This window comes from Macrotis lagotis, chromosome 1 (assembly GCF_037893015.1).
Source record: "Macrotis lagotis isolate mMagLag1 chromosome 1, bilby.v1.9.chrom.fasta, whole genome shotgun sequence".
NCBI classification, from domain to species: Eukaryota; Metazoa; Chordata; class Mammalia; order Peramelemorphia; family Peramelidae; genus Macrotis; species Macrotis lagotis.
The window spans coordinates 129,548,041-129,568,691 of record NC_133658.1 but is presented as its reverse complement, the minus strand read 5'-3'; the positions used below and the strand labels follow the sequence as shown (position 1 = coordinate 129,568,691).

At 36.2% G+C, this 20,651-nt stretch overlaps 1 protein-coding gene across 6 annotated transcripts in view; it reads right to left on the bottom strand.

The window, feature by feature from the left end:
• Nucleotides 1-20,651, bottom strand: part of SLC23A2 (solute carrier family 23 member 2) — a 149,220-nt gene that overhangs the window by 61,843 nt on the left and 66,726 nt on the right. For all 6 annotated transcript variants that reach the window (XM_074208066.1, XM_074208026.1, XM_074208050.1 and 3 more), the window contains 8 exons: nt 20,009-20,166; nt 17,587-17,675; nt 16,488-16,558; nt 15,257-15,438; nt 12,598-12,718; nt 11,835-11,991; nt 3,200-3,347; nt 2,078-2,183 (listed from right to left, as the gene is read on the bottom strand). In XM_074208066.1, the coding sequence (XP_074064167.1) occupies nt 2,078-2,183; nt 3,200-3,347; nt 11,835-11,991; nt 12,598-12,718; nt 15,257-15,438; nt 16,488-16,558; nt 17,587-17,675; nt 20,009-20,166 (1,032 nt within the window). The remainder of the gene's footprint in view (nt 1-2,077; nt 2,184-3,199; nt 3,348-11,834; nt 11,992-12,597; nt 12,719-15,256; nt 15,439-16,487; nt 16,559-17,586; nt 17,676-20,008; nt 20,167-20,651) is intronic.

Sequence of the window (20,651 nt, the reverse complement as noted above, 5' to 3'; positions counted from 1 at the left end):
GTAACTTAAAAATATACATGTGCATATGGATGAAAATAAATTTTAAAAAAGGGGGGGGGGGAAGAAAACCAATGATCATAAGGCTGTGTGATGAATAAGAGCTATTAAAAATGGAATGGGGGGCAGCTAGGTGGCGTAGTGGATAGAGCACCGGCCTCGGAGTCAGGAGTACCTGGGTTCAAATGCGGTCTCAGACACTTAATAATTACTTAGCTGTGTGGCCTTGGGCAAGCAACTTAATCCCATTTGCCTTGCAAAAACCTAAAAAAACAAAATTGAATGGGATGCCATGGAAGAGAGTGGTCTGCCCCATCACTAGTGGTTTTTAAGCAAAGGCTGTATGATTATTTGTTGCCTATTTTTTTTTTTGCAAGGTAAATGGGGTTAAGTGGCTTGCCCAAGGCCACACAGCTAAGTAATTATTAAGTGTCTGAGACCGCATTTGAACCCAGGTACTCCTGACTCCAGGTTCAGTGCTCTATTCACTGTGACACCTAGCCACCCCTTATGTTCAGAGATTTCTGACTGTTTTGGCCACAGGATCTTAAAGTAAGGTATAAAGCAGGAAACAATGTTTTCAAATGGACAAAACCAAATACATAGAAAGATATCAAAATGTCCAAAAAACCCCAAAAGTTCATAGACCCCAGATTAACAATCTCAACAATAATAGAGTACTGGCTCTAATACACTGAAAGTAGGAGAAACTTTCCACACTAACAATATCATGAACACTTTTGTGACATTAAATGCTATCTACAGATTACAGAATCACACAGGTTAAAAGGGATCTTTACAGCTCATTAGTTGAGTAAGTTGAGTGCTAGAGAGATGAAACACCTTACCCAAATTTTCTTACTTAATAACTAAGACAGGATATTTAGCTACAAAAATGCTTTTACTCCAGGTGAATCCAATCATTTTTATATCTATGCATGCTTCCACAGGATATAAAGAATGACCCAATTAAAATTTTTCTTCCCAAGAGGAATCATTTGAGAAATGAGGGGGCTTCTTCCAGTTAAAACAGTCTGGAAATGATGAATCTAGAAGATTATTATTAACAACAATGATTACATTCATGGGATGTTAGAATTGGAAGGGAATGTTACAGACCATCTGAGTCCCAATATCTACTACCCTGCCCCTCCCCTCAATTTGAGAGCATGGAAAGTGAGGCTGGTCATGGAATGGATCACAGGGTCATAAAAGCTGAAATGGGTCTTAAAGAGATCAGTCATTTAGTCCAATGTCCTCATTTTTACAGATGTGTTAAAGTGAGGTGGCCCTGAGAGGTCACAGAGGTAGAAAAATGACAGAAAAAGAATTTGAACCCCCAATTTCTCAAGTGATTTGATCAAGATTACAAAGTTATCTCTCTGCCTCATGCTACATCTTCTGCCTTCAAAGGTTAGTTTGAAACTGCCTTTTAAAAAACTATTTATAAAAATCTTTTTTTATACCAGGTGTTATGATACAGAATTGTAAGGTTCATAAAAGGACTGGGCTTAAAGCTAGAAAAGTTCAACTCTTATCACAGAATCAGATAATTACATAGGCTCTTCAAGGGATGTTACTTACTATACACCTTACTGGGTATGTTTTCTAGGGTGTAAAATGACAACTTTGGCTTAAGAGTTTAAAAATAATATTTAAAGTCATGTCCTGTTCTAAATTCCATGAAATTATAAAAACTCAATTTTAAAAATAAGTAAGCCAAAGCACATCTGTGAATAGCAGTTATTTGGTTTACTGCATTTAGGATAAAATGTTCTTTTTCTAGGAATAAGTTACAATATTTTTAAGAGAAAACACTTACGGAATTTTTTTGGCAATACACCACAGAAAAGGGCATATATCCCCTATGCCTATTCTAGATCTTTATAAAATGCTTTTTATCATCATCATCATTATTATTCCCCTATATCCAAACAAAGGATAATTTTCTCAGTCCTAAATTAAAACCCATAAAAAAAGAATAAAGAATTAAGCCTTTCAAAATACAAAACATTCAGGAAGAAGACAATGACAAAATATACCTAAATTACTAGCTTGTTAACTAGAAAAAATTTTTTACCTTAGTTATTCCTAAAACTCCAATATTGGGACTTGATGAAGTGGAGCCATTACCAGTACCAAACACACCATCAAGAACACAGGACAGTCCCTCAATGAAAATCCCCCTACAATGCAAAGGAGAGATAAAGAGAAACAGGTTTATTTTAAAGCCAAATTATTCTGAAACCCTAGAATGAAAACGATGATTAAAATTTTATATTAAATTGATCATTTCTCTAAATCTATGGTATTTAGCAAGAATTTTGCTAGACAAGATAACCAATTTTGAGGTAATGTGAACTTAAGTGTAATCACTACCAGAAGAGTATATTAAATTCTAATAACATAAAAAGACATTTCTTAAATCTTTTAAGCACTAAAAATTATAAGCAATAAAGTACAAGCAATCTAGTGATTAGTAATATCTTCATTAGAGATATGGGAAAAGAATAAATATAAATAAGTCTAACAAGGTATAATAAAATAGTATAGAAGAAACAAAGCTCATTTGAGTAAAGATCTCTTATTTTAAAAGAGGTTTTTTATTCACTTTTGTAAACCTTTTTTCCTTTATCTTTTTCAAGTTCTCATGAATTCTCCCCTGTGTAGGGCTGAGACATACCTGGGGGGGGTATGCAGTAGAAAGGGACAAACTTTTAGTCAGGGTCACCTGGATTTAGTCTTGTCTTTCACTTATGACATCTGATTGGTCCACTAACCTCTGTGACTAAAGCAATTCTCTCGGAGGATAAGTTACAAAAAAAATGGTTACTGGTCTGCTCAGGAGAAAGGAATTGTGTATACTGATGAAATCACAGACGTGGGAAAAACAGAACTCTTTATAGAGGGTCTGCACCAGGCACACAGGGTGGATCAGAAGACTTGTCTTACTAAAGATATGAAACTCCTTTCCCCCTCAGTCTTTTTCAAACCACCAAAAGAATTAAGACAAGAATGCAATCATTCTTGATCACGGAATCAGAGTTGGAAAGATTTTCAGATCATCTAATTCAATCCATACCTAAAGAACAATACCACTCTGCAACCTACCTGGCACCTGGTCAGTCAACCAACCTTGGCTTAAAGAGCTTCAGTAAGAGGGAATCCATGAAAGGAAGACCTTTGATTGTCAGATACTTACCTATTGATTGCATGAATGGGAGGTGGAGGAGCACAAGATAATCTTGCACAGGCGTAATAATCACCAATGGATTCAATAATGCTAGCAACCACTGCACTGAGCATGCCTATAACCCCAGCAGCTGAAACAGTTGGAAGTCCCCACTGAACTGTGAAAGAAAAAATAAATATGAAATTCTTATTGGCTGTCTCAAATAAGCAAACTAAAATTAAAATTCTTAATCTTAATAAAGGCTAAAAAAAGAATTATTGAGTCAGGCAGGACACAAATTGTTATCCATCCCTTTAAAATAGTTAACAGTTATAGAGCTATTTGATTTTTTAATCCAAGTCATCAGATTCCTGTGACCCAATGTTAATTCAGATGGAGAGAGTTATAACTGGAATTACTTTTGCATGGGGTTTTACTTAAGAACAAACTGCCAGGCCAGAAGAGAAGCTTTACAATTCATCAAATGCTAATGAAGTTCCAGCTACTTGCCAGGTACTGAGATGTGAATGGGGGAAAGGACAGCATGGGACCTCACCATCTCTACTGCGGCTCCTGACTGCAGCTGCCGCATTGCTTGCTTCTGCATTTCCACCTCCCTTTTCTGTACTTAAAGGGAGAGTTGTAAGTTTATCCCTAGAGATCAACTGAGATTTCTATTTATGACAGAGTAACTATGAAGTAAAAAGGGAAGAGCCAGGTGAAGTTTCTGAGTACTAAGCTAAGCATCAAGGAAAAATAGTGAGTCAGGGTCCAGTGGGTACCCATGTGTTTTTTTAATTGTTCTAATTGATTCACACGTCCTTTAAGCAGCTTAAAAGCTAAAAAAGACACGGGGCGGCTAGGTGGCACAGTGGATAAAGCACCAGCCCTGGAGTCAGGAGTACCTGGGTTCAAATCCAAATCTGGTCTCAGACACTTAATAATTACCTAGCTGTGTGGCCTTGGGCAAGCCACTTAACCCCGTTTGCCTTGCAAAAAAAAAATCTAAAAAAGACAAATAACTGAAATAAATGAAATATAAGGGCACAGAAGAATAAAGCCAAGTGCTATAGAAAATCTAAAAGATTATTTTCATACAAAGGTTATCAGAAAAAGCTTCATTGGGGGGAGTTAGGTGGTGTAGAGGATAGAACACTGATGCTGAAGACAGGAGGACCTGAGTTCAAATCCAACCTCAGACACTTACCTAGTTGTGTGATCTTGGGCAAGTCACTTAACCCCATTGCCTTAAATAAAATTTTAAAAAGGAAAAAAAAAACCTTCATGGAGAAGGCAACATTTGAGAGGGGCCTAAGGATAGTAGGATCCCAATATGCCACACACCAAGGGACAGCAATGCCCTTGACAGAAATAAGCTTAGGGAGAAAAATAATGATTTCCATTTTAGAGACACTGAGTTTGAAATTCATTCTGGCATATCCAGATGGAGATGACAGGCAGAAGGCAGTTGGCTGCCTCAGGAAAGAGGTAAGGCCTGGGTACGTAGATTTGGTTGTTACCTGCATGGGCTGACCATTGGAGCTGTTGAGAATCAAGGAGGTAGACAGAGAGAAAGGCAAGGATGGAACAGTCTTCTGAAATCATGGATGGCCAGAGATAGGAAAAAATATAATGTGTAGAGCCCTAAATTCTTAATCATGTTCCTCTCAATTTAAAAACTTCTCTATGCTCCAGAGAATCATGGGACAGATTTTTAAGGGATCTGTGACCTGGCTGGGGAAAAACTGCATTTTTTGTTTCAAGATACTCGATTTTTTTTTTGATTTTTCAGCATTTAGAACTATAAAGAGTTTATGATTACACCAAAGGGTTCTACAAACACAAGATAGGTTTAAGTTAACTGAGATTGTTTTTCCTTCTCATGTTAAGCCACAGCAAAGCATAGAATGAGATTGTAGGTAGCAGGAGGCATTACACCAGAAGCAATGCCATCAAGTCGAAGCAATGCTGGTCTGGGAATTAGAAGACTCGGGTTCTGATCCTAGACATGCCAGTATATCTAGGAAGAGGCTGTTTCCCCACTCTGGGTCTCAAGCTGCCTACATTTAAAATGAGAGGGGATGGACTAACTCCATCAACTAATCAATAAGTATTCAATCAGCACTACTGTGTTCCAGAAACTCTGCATGAAGATCACTGAAAATAAAAGTGAATCTCTTTGGATCTTTTCCACATATGAAATTCTATGTTCTGCTAACCATCCAGTTTATTTAAGACCTGACTCCTTATTATATGCACTAGAGAGGAAATTCTGATATAAATCATTGGACTTCTTAAGAATAAGATTTACCAATATGCTCCCCTCCCACAGAAAAAGGGAAGAAATCTTTTCTCTTGGTTTCCAGTAGTCAAATGGAGGTGCGCTCATAATTTTTAACAATTCCCCAAAAAAGAGGAAATGTAAGACATACTTTCAAATGTTTCATGTGCATCATTAACGTGTTTTCTTAAATCTAGATAATTAAGAAAATGATCAAGCTCTGATTTGTAGTATTTGCCTAATTCACACTGCAAAATTCGATATCTGCCTCTGATTTGAGCTGGCTCCAATACAGCCCTGCCAAGCCCCTGCCTTCACAATCCCTTCATTAAGCAAAAAAAAAAAAAAAAAAAAAAAGTCAAGGTATCCTGTACTACCATTACCACAGAATGGGCAGCTGTGTACATCCACTCACAGGTTATGACTACTGATTGCATGAATGAACTTAAGCCTATGAGTAGTTCCCAGTTGGAGTTAGGAGGTGTGAGCACCTACCATTTTTCAATGGAGAATTTTGATTCTCTAGGGAGACAATCTCTTGAAGTGACAGAAGTGGAAAACCAGGGGTGGGTGGTACATGTGGGGAAGGGAAGGAAAGAATGAACCTTACTTACCCTTCTCAGGATGAGGGAATGAAGGAAGCCAAACCTTTTGATTTTTATTACAAATCTACCTCCTTCACAGTGAATGGCTTTTGGAAGTGAATGTCCCATCTCTGAATTATCTTCCTAGCACATGCTTGATGTCTAAGCTGCTCATTCCTGACTTCTCCAGGCCTGCCTTGCCTGCCATGACCTTGCCTATCGCCCACTGCCCAAGTTTGACACTGGATACAGGGAGAAGGCACTGTCAAAACTCACAGGGAAGGGACAGCCAGGTGGCATAGTGGATAAAGCACCGGCCCTGGAGTCAGGAGTACCTGGGTTCAAATCTGGTCTCAGACACTTAGTAATTACCTAGCTGTGTGGCCTTAGGCAAGCCACTTAACCCCATTTGCCTTGCAAAAAAAAAAAAAAACTCACAGGGACTGACCTCAAATTAAAGCTAGTTTCTTGATTTGGGGCAAGCTACACATTCCAAGAACAAAGGCAAGGAAGACTGAGATGAATTCAAGGAGTAATTGGTTATGTGGAAGCACAGAATGAAATGAGAGATACTGGAGTCAGTTTATTACAGTAGATAGCAAAGAAACACTAAAGGGTTTTAAGAAGGGGGGCAAAATAAAGGTGCTACTCAGAAGCCACCCCAACCCATGAAATAATAGTAATACTTCAAGACACCCTATGAGGGATGTTACCTGTATAGTAGGCCCATTCCACCTGTAGACAACTAGAATAAAATATGGTACCCTACAACTGTTACCCAATTCTTGCCTTTGAGACTAAGCAGAACCAAGTCTAAAAATCTCTTCCACAAGACAGACCTTAAAATATTTTATGACTATACAGTTCTACTGTCTACATGTAAAGAAAATAAAATCAAAGGAAATATAATTATACTCTCAATCAAAATTAGTGAAATAGAGAATGGAAAACTACTCTTACTACAATGCCAACATTGCACATTCAATGTCAAGGAAAATTAGAGTTGGAAGACACTTTAGAAAGGACTAGTTCAAGGCTCTCATTTTATAGTGGAGGAAATTGGGGCCCAGGAAGGTTAGTTAAGTGGTCACAGTCACCACCCAATAGACAGTGGAGTCAGTCACTGAATCTTAAGTCCTGTGATTTTAGGTGTGGTTCTCTTTCTTCACTGTAGAACTTTTTATGGATTCACCATGAGGAAGTGACTGATAGCATTTTACTCCTAGTTTTGCCTCTTTAACATGCTATACTGCCTCAAAGTCTTTCCTGCCTCACCACCCAGTGGTGAGGAACTACAAAAAAAGAAAAAGTTACAAATAGGTATAAAAATCAATGAAAATAGATTTTCACATTGGCTATGTAAAAAAAAAAAAAATTCTCATTCTGCACTGTGATTCTTTTGCCTCCCTATAAAGAGGAAGTCAATTTCATAATGGGCCATTATGCTAACTAAAGTACCCAATTCTTTCCAAGTTGTTTGCCTTTTACCATATTTCTGTCATTTTATAAATTATTCTGATTCTTTGATTTCATTTGGCATGAGATCACACATTCCTCAGTTTCTCTGAAATCTTCATCGTTTCTTACAAAACAGTAGCATTTCATCATAGTTATTACGAATACCTATTCATCCATTCCCCAATTTATAAACACCCTCCCCCCTTAGATTCCTATTCTTTGCCTAAGATCAAAAGAACTAGAAATATTTTTGTTACATCTTTAGGAGTTTATTTTAGGGGCGGCTAGGTGGTGTAGTGGATAAAGCACCAGCCCTGGAGTCAGTAGTACCTGGGTTCAAATCCAGTCTCAGAAACTTAATAAGTAATTATTAAGGTAACTAGCTGTGTGGCCTTGGGCAAGGCACTTAAGCCCATTTGCCTTGCAAAAAAAAAAGTTTATTTTGCTTGGGACTAATCTTTCCCTTAATACATTCTTCTTTTAATTCTCCCCCAGTCTTAGCTCTCTTCTCCCCATTCCTCCTGGTTCCCTAGTGAGTGAAATGTCCTTTAAAAAAGTTCTCCCTTGGGGCACCTAGTCGGTGCAGTGCAGCATGGGCCCTGGAATCAGGACTCAAATTCAAATTTGACCTCAGACACATAATTGCCTAACTGTGTGATCTTGGGCAGATCACTTAATCCCATTTTCTTAAATAAAAAGTTCCCCCTTTAAACAGTTCAGTTGAGTAAGGTCAAAGTGCTGACTGGTCCCTTCCACCCTAGTCTCCTTGTTTGTATACCAGTAATTATATCATTTCCCCTAATCTTTTCCCTTACTCCCCCCACCAGTAATTATTATATAATTTCCCTTTATCTTTTCCTTTACTCTACCCCCTCCCTCCATCCTTGCCCCCATTAAAATTTTCTTCCCCCTCTCTTTCCCCATTCTTCTGTTATTATCAAGACATAAACAGAACAGGAGACAAATGTATCATTTCCCTATATCAGTTTGTAAGCAATTTGTCTTTTTATGTATGATCAATTAACATTTCTCTTAATTCCTGTATTTGAACTTGAAAGTTTCTAGATACAGTTCTGACTGTTTTCAAGAGGACTCTAAAAACCATTATTTCATTAGTCTTTTTTTATTAAAGATTGTTTTTTTCAGCCTAAAAAACATTATATTCAAGTTTCACTGGTTAAGTTATTCTTGACAGTAAGATTATATATCCTTTGTTTTCTGTAGTTAATACTTTTCAAGTTCCCTCCTTCCATTTTCTTTATATTTTGCACTTTGCATTTTTTTCTTTGACCTAGAAGCTCTAGATTTTGTTTAATGGCCCTGAGAATTTTTACTTTGGGGTTTCTTTTAAGTGGCAGCTGGTAGATTTGTTCAATTTCCACTTTTCAATCTGGTTTTTGGGTAGATTTTTTAAAGATTTGGGCAGTTTTTTAAGATTTCTTAAAATACCAATTTTTTCTCAAGTGCTCTCATTTCATTTATAAAAACACTATCTAGGGGGCGGCTAGGTGGTGCAATGGGTAGAGCACCGGCCTTGGAGTCAGGAGTATCTGAGTTCAAATCCGGCCTCAGATACTTAATGATTACCTAGCTGTGTGTCCTTGGGCAAGCCACTTAACCCCATCTGCCTTGCAAAAACCTTAAAAAAAACCCACCCAAACCACTATCTAATTCTTTTGTTTAACTCTTGCTTCATTTCTTCTTCTTTTTTAAGGTTTTTTACAAGGCAAATGGGGTTAAGTGGCTTGCCCAAGGACACACAGCTAGGTAATCATTAAGTATCTGAGGCCGGATTTGAACTCAGATACTCCTGACTCCAAGGCCGGTGCTCTACCCACTGCACCACCTAGCCGCCCCTCTTGCTTCATTTCTTTGGGGAATTCTAGTTCAATTTGCATCCAAGATATTCGTTGCTCTAAGGCATTACTTATAGCTGTTTTGGAATCAATCTTGTCTATGTTTGTGTCTTAAGCATTCCTTTTTTTGCTGGTCATTATTTAACCCAATTCCTGTTTTCAATCTTCCTGTTAGGATTTGGTTCTGTCCCATGTCTGGAGGGATTCTGGAGGAGTTAATCCTGCTGTTGCTTTCTTTGACTGCTAGGTTATTCCAGCATCTCAAGGACCAGCTGAAGACAAACAAGCTTTTCAGTGCTCCAAAGTAATCTAAGCCAAGCTAAAATCAGATTGCTGTTCCCCAAGCCCAAGCACTGCAAGTTCCTGACCTGAGTATTGGTCAGAACAGACCACTACTGGACTACTGGACTCAGCCTCTACCAGCCAGGTAGAAGTTCTGTAGTTCAGAGTAAAGAAGTGACAGAGTGCCCTTTGGTCTTGGATTTTTTTTTCTGTAGTAATTTCTCTGCAGAATAGGCTGGATTCCCCTCTGCTCCTAGGTTCTGAGCCAAACCCCTTCTGCTTATTTACGTCCCCCTTTCTCTGCAGATTTTATTAAGAATGCTCCCTCTTAGATGTGTAGCCAAGAACTACTGGAAAGGCAGTGACAAAGTTCCCAACTAGCACCTGTGCCTACTGAAGTGCCCCAGGGGGCTTTAGACCAACCTCCTCTGACTGTGCACAGCCACTATGTAGTTGCTGGACTACTCCTTACATAGGTATACCCCTAACTCCTGTGGAGTGGGAAACCTCAGTACTCAATGTCTTTGATAGCAGGCACCTCTGTCTTCCTATGCTAAGCTGGATTCAGACAAAGGATTCACTGGAACTTTTTCTAGATTTCCCCCATCAGAATTCAGTTTGATGATATTGCATTATCTATGACTTCATGGAAGAATTTTGTGGATGAGAGCTCTGCTACATTGCTTCTTGCTACTCCATCTTACCAGTAAGTCTTTTTATTTAATATAAAAACTTTCTATTTCAGATCAATACAAGTGCTAATAGTAAGTGTAAATGTACAGAAACATTTAAATATTCCACATTATGTGTCTTCTCTGTACAGATTAATATAGACTAGTACAAGAGAAAATAGCCATATTAAATAAAAATAAAAGGCACATCACAAGGAAATGTATGACAATACCATATACAAATGGGAAATATTTTTAAGTTCATAGGAGGAAAACCAATATGACCTGAAGTGGATAATAAAAAAGAATACCATAACTAACAGAAGGATGGTGCAGTTAAAGCGTGAGAAGGTTTTGTGAGCAAACCCATTCAATTATAGAGGAAGGTTTTATGTAAGGGAATAGTAACAGAGATAAAGTTAGAAAGCTCTGGCAGCTCTGAAAGACTCTAGAGACTAAAAGGGAGGCCCACTTTAGATTTCAGAATGTAAGCAATGGGGATTCACTGAAAGTTTTTTGAGTGGGAGGTAATTATAATGAAAGCTTCTGACATATTAATCTCCCTAAAAAGGAGTTAAAAAAAACTCTCAGGGAAGAAATATTAATTTCCAAAATTTCCAGCATCTACCCACAATTTTAAAGTATTTGCTTAAAGCATACAAAAAATATACAAATATACAAAAATAAAAATATCTGCTTAAAGTATACCAAAAACTATAGCCTCTAACAAAGAATAAATAGCCTACTTTGACCTAAATTCTAAAAAAAAAAACTATCAAGGCACCAGGTTATAGTCTTCAAAACACTAAACATAAATCCTAACAATTATTTTGCTGGGCCTTGTGCTTCAAAATTCAACTAAAAGTTAATCAACTCATCTATTATAACTGAAGAGCCATAATCCTCCCATTTGTGCTTGTTAGTTTACATATAATCAATTAAATCAACTATTTTTTGCTATAAATAAAAGAGGACCAAATAATACAAATTACAATAGGTACATTAGTTCACATATAATCAATTATATCAACTGTCCTTTTTGCTTTAAATAAGAGGACCAAATAATACGAATTATAATAGGTAGCTATAAATATTTATTAACCAATTATTCCTATACATCTCAATATTCTTTGGTACCCTCCATCTTCTCTAGCTCTTTTCTGTTTATAACAACCTCCATCCACGATAACCCACTAGTTCTTCAAGTATCCACAACACAAAACTTGCCTCATGTATCTCTTATAAATACCACGATCTCTTCCACCAAAACAAATCAGTCCTTATCCTCTCCTCTCAAAGGTATTGACAAGCCAATTTGAAAAACTAATACTCTCTGGTCAAAATGAATTGCTAAATGTAGTTCCCATGAAACACATGCATTTTAATTGTCTTTCTTTAAACAATATTCAACATTTTTGTAGTCCAAATCTCAGTGCCTCCACTGGTAAGAATCTCAGGTCATGAAGACTACAAATGACTGCTTCCACTCGCTCCCCCTACAAGTAAAGCCTGCACTGCCTTAAGTATACTTACATGGATATGGAACTTTAAACCAAGGTGCCACAAAAAGCACGCCTTGTCTAGCATCTGTACGAGCATAGAACCCGTACTTTGAGCTGTCAGGTGGAAAGACATCTGTCACAGTGAATATGAAGCACAGTAACCAGGACACCAAGATAGCCAGGATTATCTGAAATTGGAAAGGGAGAAGACTATTCCAGGCTAAGTATATCAGTGGTTATTGGTGAAACATTAAGTTACATGCTCTCTCTCTCTCTCTTTCTCTCTCTCTCTCTAGTTCCCTTTCCCTTCCTCTTTGCCCAACAAGGTACCTTGCCATCAATAACTTAAATGCAGAAAACACTTATGAAGGCTTTAATGGATTTTCTTTTAATGAAATTGCATTTTAAATGCTTCACAAACCTAACTAGTTTTATTTAAATGACAAATAGCACCTAGTAATGAATATCTCAATGATGACTCAATTCATTTTTGTAAAAAAAAAAGACTGGTCTAGAGCTAACCCTCACTAAGTAACCCCAAGGGGAAATGGGAGAAGTCTAACAATATTTTTCATTGTCACTTTATCTTTGAACATTACAAAAACATGCCTCTCAAAAGTTTAGAATTGGAGTGTGTTATTTGGTTTCTCATCACTGTGAATAATGATCATTGTGTGGCTTGCTTATTATGGTTCCATAACACAGAAATTTAAAAATCAAAATGTCCTTCATAGGTTCTCAAAAGATATGCATTGACAATAACTTTTAAAGTAAGACAGAAATTGATTACTTACAGGGAACATTTTGAAAAGCTGCAATTTGTAGGCAGTCCATCCTTTTTTGGATTTGTAAATTGGGAGAGGAAATTTAACATTTCTGGCATATTGAGAAAATAACAATACTAGAAAAATTGTTCTGGGGGAAAAAGAAAGATTAGTTAGGTTCACACACTGTCTACTGTAAATAATCCTTTAAGATTTGAAAAAGCTACTAGAACTCAAAATTTGATACTTCAGTCTAAGAAAATTATTGCACAGCTCTCATTTAGTTGGTATTTGAGAGATTATGCCACCTTTCTAAAATTACCTTTTTAGACAGAACTAAGAACTCTTATCTAATATTACTTAACACTAGAATAAAATATCTTAGTAGAAGAATTATTCAACAGATCATTAACATGCATAAAAGGAGAAGATAGCGCTGGTGGAACTTTGTGATGAAATTAAAAACGTAGGAATCTACAGGTTGGAGTTTAGGGAAAATAAGGTATAGCTTTAGAAATTGCTTCTTCTATTCTGAGACTGATGACTTCATAATACAAAAATGAGGGAAGATAATTCAATCTGAAGACAAGGAGTGGGCAGAAGTTGTCTAGAAAAAGATTCAGAAGCAAAATGAAGAAAATCTAAATCCTCCATCAAACTATTCTCAAGTTATCAATGCAATCAGTTTTTACAACTGATACAATTACATGACCAAACCATCACTTTCACCAGCCTATAAAGGCCAATTCTCTCAAGCTACATGACCTCTAGTTCCCAGAATCTAGCTTGACTCTGTAATTCTTGAACCTAATGCTCTTATTAAACCTATCCCTGCCCTGCTTCTATTCCTACCCCTCCCACTACAACACATAGTTCCCTTTTCCCCAAGCTAAACAGTATCACTCACAACAGAATATTCAGTGGTCCATCTCTCAACAACTTTGATTAAAGTCTACCTCATTCATCTATTCTAAATTCCAAGTTCATTCTCCATCAAAGTCTGATTGCAGATGGGTCTTTGGTACTGTTATTCTCACATTCTGTCTTAATCACTATCTAATCAATTACTTCTCAAGAGTGAGAGGGGACTAAAAAAAGAAGAGAGGGGAAAAAAAACATTTTATAAAAAATATTTTTAAAATTGTGTCCAAAATTGGGGCGGCTAGGTGGCACAATGGCTAAAGCACTGGCCCTGGAGTCAGGAGTACCTGGGTTCAAATCCGGTCTCAGACACTTAATAATTACTTAGCTGTGTGGCCTTGGGCAAGCCACTTAACCCCATTTGCCTTGCAAAAAAAAACCCTAAAAAAAAATTGTGTCGTCTCAAAAAAGATCGACTCAATTCAATTTAACACTTACACTTAGTTTATCTTCAATGTTCCAATGACTATTCACAAAGTACCAAAGGTAATTTGTGGTAGAACTTGGGCTTGAGTTCAGATTTAATGCATCCCAATTAATACTCTATTAAACTCATGACACTTCACTTTCAACAGTTTTTGAGAGGAACCTTTCAGTAGTTTTTCTACTGATTCCCAAATAAAGGCCAATTCCTACAGTCTACATGACCTCCAGAATACCTTTCAGTCTTCCCAGTTTTTCCTTACACTATTGCCTTCTATATGTTTTATGCTCTGGTTGAAATGGAGAAACCTGCTATTCCTGCACAAGAACTGTGCTAATTTACCTCCATGCCTTCTGCTTAGGTATTTTCTTTTCATCTGGAATTATTTCTATTACTTTTTATTTGTTTAAACTCTAATTCTGATCTTTAACATGCTTAATAACAGCCTTTCTTGTTTTGGGCTTCACATACAGCATTTGGATTATACCTCTCCTATATACTTCTTTTGTTTCAGTTATATGTCATATATACTAGCACTGTTATTTTATTCCTCTCACTGCCTATTAAAAGGGTCTGTGAAAAGTAGATTTTATAAAGAAAAGTGAAAAACTGAAACAAAGAGGCAGTATATGACTAAGAACATTTAACTTATGACAAATATGTGTGCATAAGAAAGACCCCTTCTACTTCTATTCTCATAAAGCTATTGTAGTTCTGTCCTTCAAAGGCAAGTGAGAGGCCACCGTGCTTAAGACTATAAACATCAAAATATTACCTTTGGGGCTAGCATGCAAATTATTAAAGATTAGAATAAACTTTTGGAACAGAAATATGGAAGTCAATGATTTCAGGACTGCCAGGTGGGTCAGTAAGAAATATTTCCTTTTTGATTTTTAGGTGGTTTAGATCAACAAACAATTTTCTGATATAAGCAAGATATATTAACTTTCCTATGCGAAAAACTATTAAACTGTATGTACAACTTGTCAATAAGAACAAAGATTTAAAGCTAGAAGGGACCGTAGAAATTATCTAATCCAAACTATAAAAGAAACTGAGGGCCATAAAATCCTTATCTGAAGGTCATATGGGTAGTTAAGTAGGAAAACGAGGACATGAAACCAGGTTCCTGTAAATTCTGTGTCTTGTTCACAATACAAACACTTACTGAATAAATTTGTTTTTCTGGGATCAAACAATTTTCTATAAGACACAAAAAAAATATTTTCTATAACTAGGAGGAATTTTACTTTCCACATTTATTATTATTACTTTATTTAGAAGATAAAGGAGATGTATCACCATAATATTCACATTTAAAAACAAAAAGTTAAGTGAACTTACAGCATAGCTATGCCCCAGTGTTTCCCTGCTCTTTCTCCTGCTGCTTGGAAACCAGAGAGACCAATCAGGGCCACTGTTGGTGTAATAGTCAAAGGTCCAATATATTTTAACAAAGCACCTGGTAGGCCAAGGAAGCCAATTACAACTTCTATCAATGAAGACATGATAATGGCACCTTGGATCTAAAGCAAGAGATGAGAAAAGACATTATCAACCTATTCCCATTCCCTCTCCCCTTTTAAATGCTGCCTTTATTCTTTAACACAAAAAAGCATAAACATTAAACTAACCAACACTGTTAATGTATGCCTGTAGTTATTCACCTCCCAAGTGTAAAAAAGGGCATATGCCACATATATTCTGTAAGGTATATAAAGTATTTTCCTCACCACCATGTCTATGAAATAAGGTAGTCTAAACTTTATAATCTCTATTTTTGTAATCTCTGAGGGGTGAGAGAGATGAAATGACCCCCTAAAAACACAAAAGCTATTAAATCATAAGTCAGGAATTTGAACTCCAAAAATCTATTTCTTTATGCCCATTTTACAAGACTAGAATTCCACAACTCCCAAAGCTGAACAAAATTCTGGAAGGTTCTCAAGTATGACATTCTCCCTAGTCAGTTGTACTTAGGGATGCATCTAAGGGTATTGGAGAAGGGGGCAGGATATATACCTTTCAGGGCAAATCTAGAGAAGATGTACAGAAATATTAAGGAAGAGGTTTCTGACACAAAAGAATTTCTATGCAGACTTTGCAAACTGCTTTTGTCAATGCAGTTATCTGTTTTTCATATGACAGTACATAAGTATCAATTTCATTACTGGTGCTAGAGTTTAATCATGAATAATCACACACATCTGTGGATTCTGAAATCTATTTGAAAAATTTTGACAGGCCTGAGGGGTATATATTTTGCAAAGTAAACTTCTCATCCTGCAATAAAGTCTTTTGGAACAAAGACACATGACTATTTCACTACTTGATAATATCGACAAGACCTAGCAGTAAAGTTCAATTCATAAAGCTTGATTTCACAATTTTAAATTCATTTTTATGAGATATCACTATTTAAATTAAATATAATATCCAAAAGAACCAACAATTAACAAATCAAAAAAGAACTGTTGGATGTTCATAGACGACCTTTATCAAACTTGTTGCAACATAATAGAAGTTTAAGATTGATAATAAGAATGACAAAGAAAAAAGAATGCTTATTTCTTACCTCCCGTATTCTTGGATACCAGATATGCTCAGTATGCAATAATTCTGTTGTTTCATTGGCAACAGAAAGATCTTGGGGGGAAAAAAAGAAAAGTATTTTTATCTCTTGATAGCTGAAGAAATGCTACTTTAATATGATTCAATTAATTTTACTATTTTAAAAGTGACCTGTTTTGCATATATATATATTTATATTTGTAGGCAAAACCCTAATTTTTTTTTTAGGTTTTTGCAAGGCAAATGGCATTAAGTGGCTTGCCCAAGGCCACACAGCTAGGCAATTATTAAGTGTCTGAGACTGGATTTGAACCCAGGTACTCCTGACTCCAAGGCCGGCGTTTTATCCACTACGCCACCTAGCTGGCCCCTAATTTTCAATAAAAGTAATGGAATTATGGTATAATTCACTATTCTTTCTTATGTAAAAATCAACCTTTACAAGTAGCAAACTAAACTGTGGTAAGCCATGACCTTTGCTGAAATCTTAAGAAATTTGAAAGATTTCAATTCCAGAAGTCAACAAGGAAAACAAGTAGAGAAAAAACAGCTCCAAAAATCTAAAAATGTAGTTTAAGACTACATGTATGAAGCAGACATTAGGAAAGGTAAGTCTGCCTTCAATAGTTTCAAATTTTCCCTATCTTCTCCATAAGCTGATCAAAATATTTAAAGTTTTTATATTAGAAACATTATTTATAGGAAATGTAGATCTATGTATTTCAAAAGGCATTATTATTCTGATGTATCAAAGTAACAAGAGCATGACATATTTCTCACCCCCCCACACACACACACTTTCACTGGGTCTAACTGTATCTCTTCCTACATCTCCTTGTAAAGACACTCTGAGCAATGTGTAAACTATACTCTTAAGTAAAAAAAATTAAAGATGGAAATGACTTAAGACAAAGGAGAAAGTAGTGATAAGTATCTAAATATTCCATATAGTGATTCTATGTAAATTTTTTAGTTTAAATATTTAACTTTTTCCCCCTTTTCAAAACAGATCTTATTTTATGGGTATATTCAACAAAGGGGACCTAAGTAGTAATAAGCAAAAAAACATGCTAAGAACAAAAGAATAGCAAGTCAGTATTTACCTGTAGTATTACATTTCCACTTATCCAGAGACAAAATAGCTCGAGCTGGGGCCAAAAATGCAAAAGCACTGGCTTGAAACAGAGGCAACCTAAAAGAAATGAAAATAAAACCATAATCATAATGCTAAAAACAATTAATGGTATGACTCAAAATTAATTTCCTAAAAACCTAAACTAAGCAAACCTGGGGCAGAACACATGAAATTAGAGACACTCACTGAGCTAAGAATACCCAATATGCAAAAAGTATCATATCTGAATGACTGGTTATGTGCTAAGCCAACCCAAGCAAAAATCACACTGAACTGTCACCTGTGTGGTAAATGACTCAATCTCTCTTCCTGGTCATCTTTTTTCCCCCTTCAGGGAGAAGAGATTATCCACTGTTCACCCTCATTTCTTGTAAGACTTAGAAACAGAAAGGATCAGAGAAAATTCAAAGTCCAAGACTATCTCCATGGAATCATGGAATTTAAGAGATGGAAGAGTTTTCAGTAGCTACCATTCATACCTGAATTCATATCTGAAAAAACAACTCACTATGACCACAATTAAGAGGTCATGAGAGAGAACCCATTACCTAAGGCAGGCTATTCCAGTTTTGAATAACTAATTGTTAGAAAAACAGCCCAAGTTTTGAGTTCCCTTGTAATACGAAGACCTATGATTCTATATATAACCAATAAAATGTATGCATAATACATGAAAAAAAATTTGACAAAAAAGAACATAAAAATTAGGAAAAACTAAACTCACTAATCCAATATTTGATAAGTCCAAAAACAAAGTACTTGGAAAATAATTCCCTACTCAATGTAAGATTGACAGAAATTAGATTTGGACTAACACTTGCATTATATGTCACAATAAACTATAAAATAGACATACTACCTGAATGACTATATGACTAAAAATAGAGAACTAGATCAGATAGCTAAATGTCGATTAGAGGTTAGTGAAAATAAAAATGTAAATTTTTTTCCCCTGACAAGTTCATGAGCATGATAAAACAAATCCAGAAACCCAGAAATCAAAGGAGCTGAACTAGTCAAACCAACTCATTTTAAAGGCAAGAAAACAAATAAGGAGGCTGGGTGACTTGGCTAGCCCCAACAAATATTAACGATCAGAGGTAGGATGTAATACCCAGGGTCTCTGACTTTAAAACCAATGTTCTTTCCACTATGGGGAATAAGGAATGAAAAACAAATCCTATGAAGTGGTCTCACTATTCAAATTCACACTGCATATTTCTGTTGGGATGTAACCAATGACCACATTTTACAAAATTCTAACTCTGAATGAGAATTCAAAAACTAATGAATCCTGTGAAGTGGGATTCATTTGCAATAAATGAGATATGTCTGTAGATAATAAAAAGGGGCAAACAATAGATGGAAATATCAAATTGCTTTATGAAAATCTGAGTGGAAACCAGAGATAACTTAGCAGGTAAAAACCTCACATACAAAAAGTAGTACCTGATCTGAGCAAAGGAGGAAAAAGTGCAGATGTTTGTGAATAGAGACCACTTCATCCTGGATGTGTACTGGGATAAAGAGGTGTAATTTGGGAGATCAGAGTACAGCTAGCAGTCCAGGATGAATAAAGTAGGTTAACGTGTAAGCCCGGAAAGACAGCACAGAGTCAGTTAAGGCCATCAATGCCAAGTCTAGAGGTTTGGAGCAGGGGAGTATCATGATACAATGCAATTTTCTCCATCTCTACTACACAAGTTCTCTTAAGCAATAACTCAACTCAATTCCCACATGTGTAAACATCCCCCGTTATTTAAAATTACTGAGTGACACAAGACTGAGTGCCTGCAAGAGCCTGAGCTTTTCCATGCTCATTTTTTAGTCTTTTATCATCAATGGACTCCTGCTAAATGCTACACACCAGTGAGACACTCCCTGAAAAACCTGCATTCAAAGTAGTGTCTGTCTAAAATGAAAACACTCAAAGAATCTCTATAACACTGCAATTTTATCATCAAAAAATAATGGAATGAGAACACACGCATTCACATAAATGTGCACACACAGTGATATAATCCACAGTGCTCAGTGTCTAGAGACATGAAACAAGTTCTTAGGCTCAGTTGCTTTTACTTCATTTTAGCCAGCAGAGGATCTAATAATCCCACAGGTCACAAAAGTATGACAGTGCTCTGGGTCCTATAAATTCATTCTCATAAATAAATTCATAATCATAATTCTCTGGACACTCCTTTCCCTGTCTGACCACATTTTGCCACCTGCTCAGACCAATTTTTAGTGAGTATGTGGCAACCTGATATTTCATTTGATCCCAAGCAGGGTTTAGGGACATATTTCATAAAAGTATACACACAAACATTAACACAATCCTATGTTCCAATGACTGATTTTTAATTAGAACAGTTTAGCATTCCAAATCTTACCTGCATCCAAAAGTTGTCTGTAACAAAGTTGTGATTCCCACACAGAAAAATATGGTCCCAATAAGCTGGCTTGTGGCCCACTGGTCATATCCAACACACATGGCATCAGCTAGCAAGAAGGGCACTGCTATGGTACCACTGAAACAGGTCAGATAGTGCTACAAGCACCAGAAAGACAAAGATTATTTTAAAATACATACATACATACATATATACATATATATATATATATATATATATGCGCACATCTCACATTAACTCCCTGTCCCACCTTCTAATTTAAAAATAACCCCATACTAATTCAAAGTTTTAACTTTTGATTATACTATTAAGAGAATGTTTAAACTAGATATCAATACAGATTTTTTTTTCATTTTTGTAAAACAAATAATATTTAAGTAACAATTCATGAATGGTTTCTCAGCTTCTAACATTTCCCAAAAAAAGCAGGTGGAAGGAAAGGAAAATTTAAAAATATATTCCTAAAAAAGACTGCTATAAAGTTAACATTAACTGTTTAAGGAATGACAGGCAAGTTATTCTTCCTGCCTCAGTAACCCCTTCTGTTTGGAGGAATGAAAGGACAAGAAAAGATGATGGTGATTGGGGGGGAGAGGGGAGGAAAAGAGTACAGACCGTTATG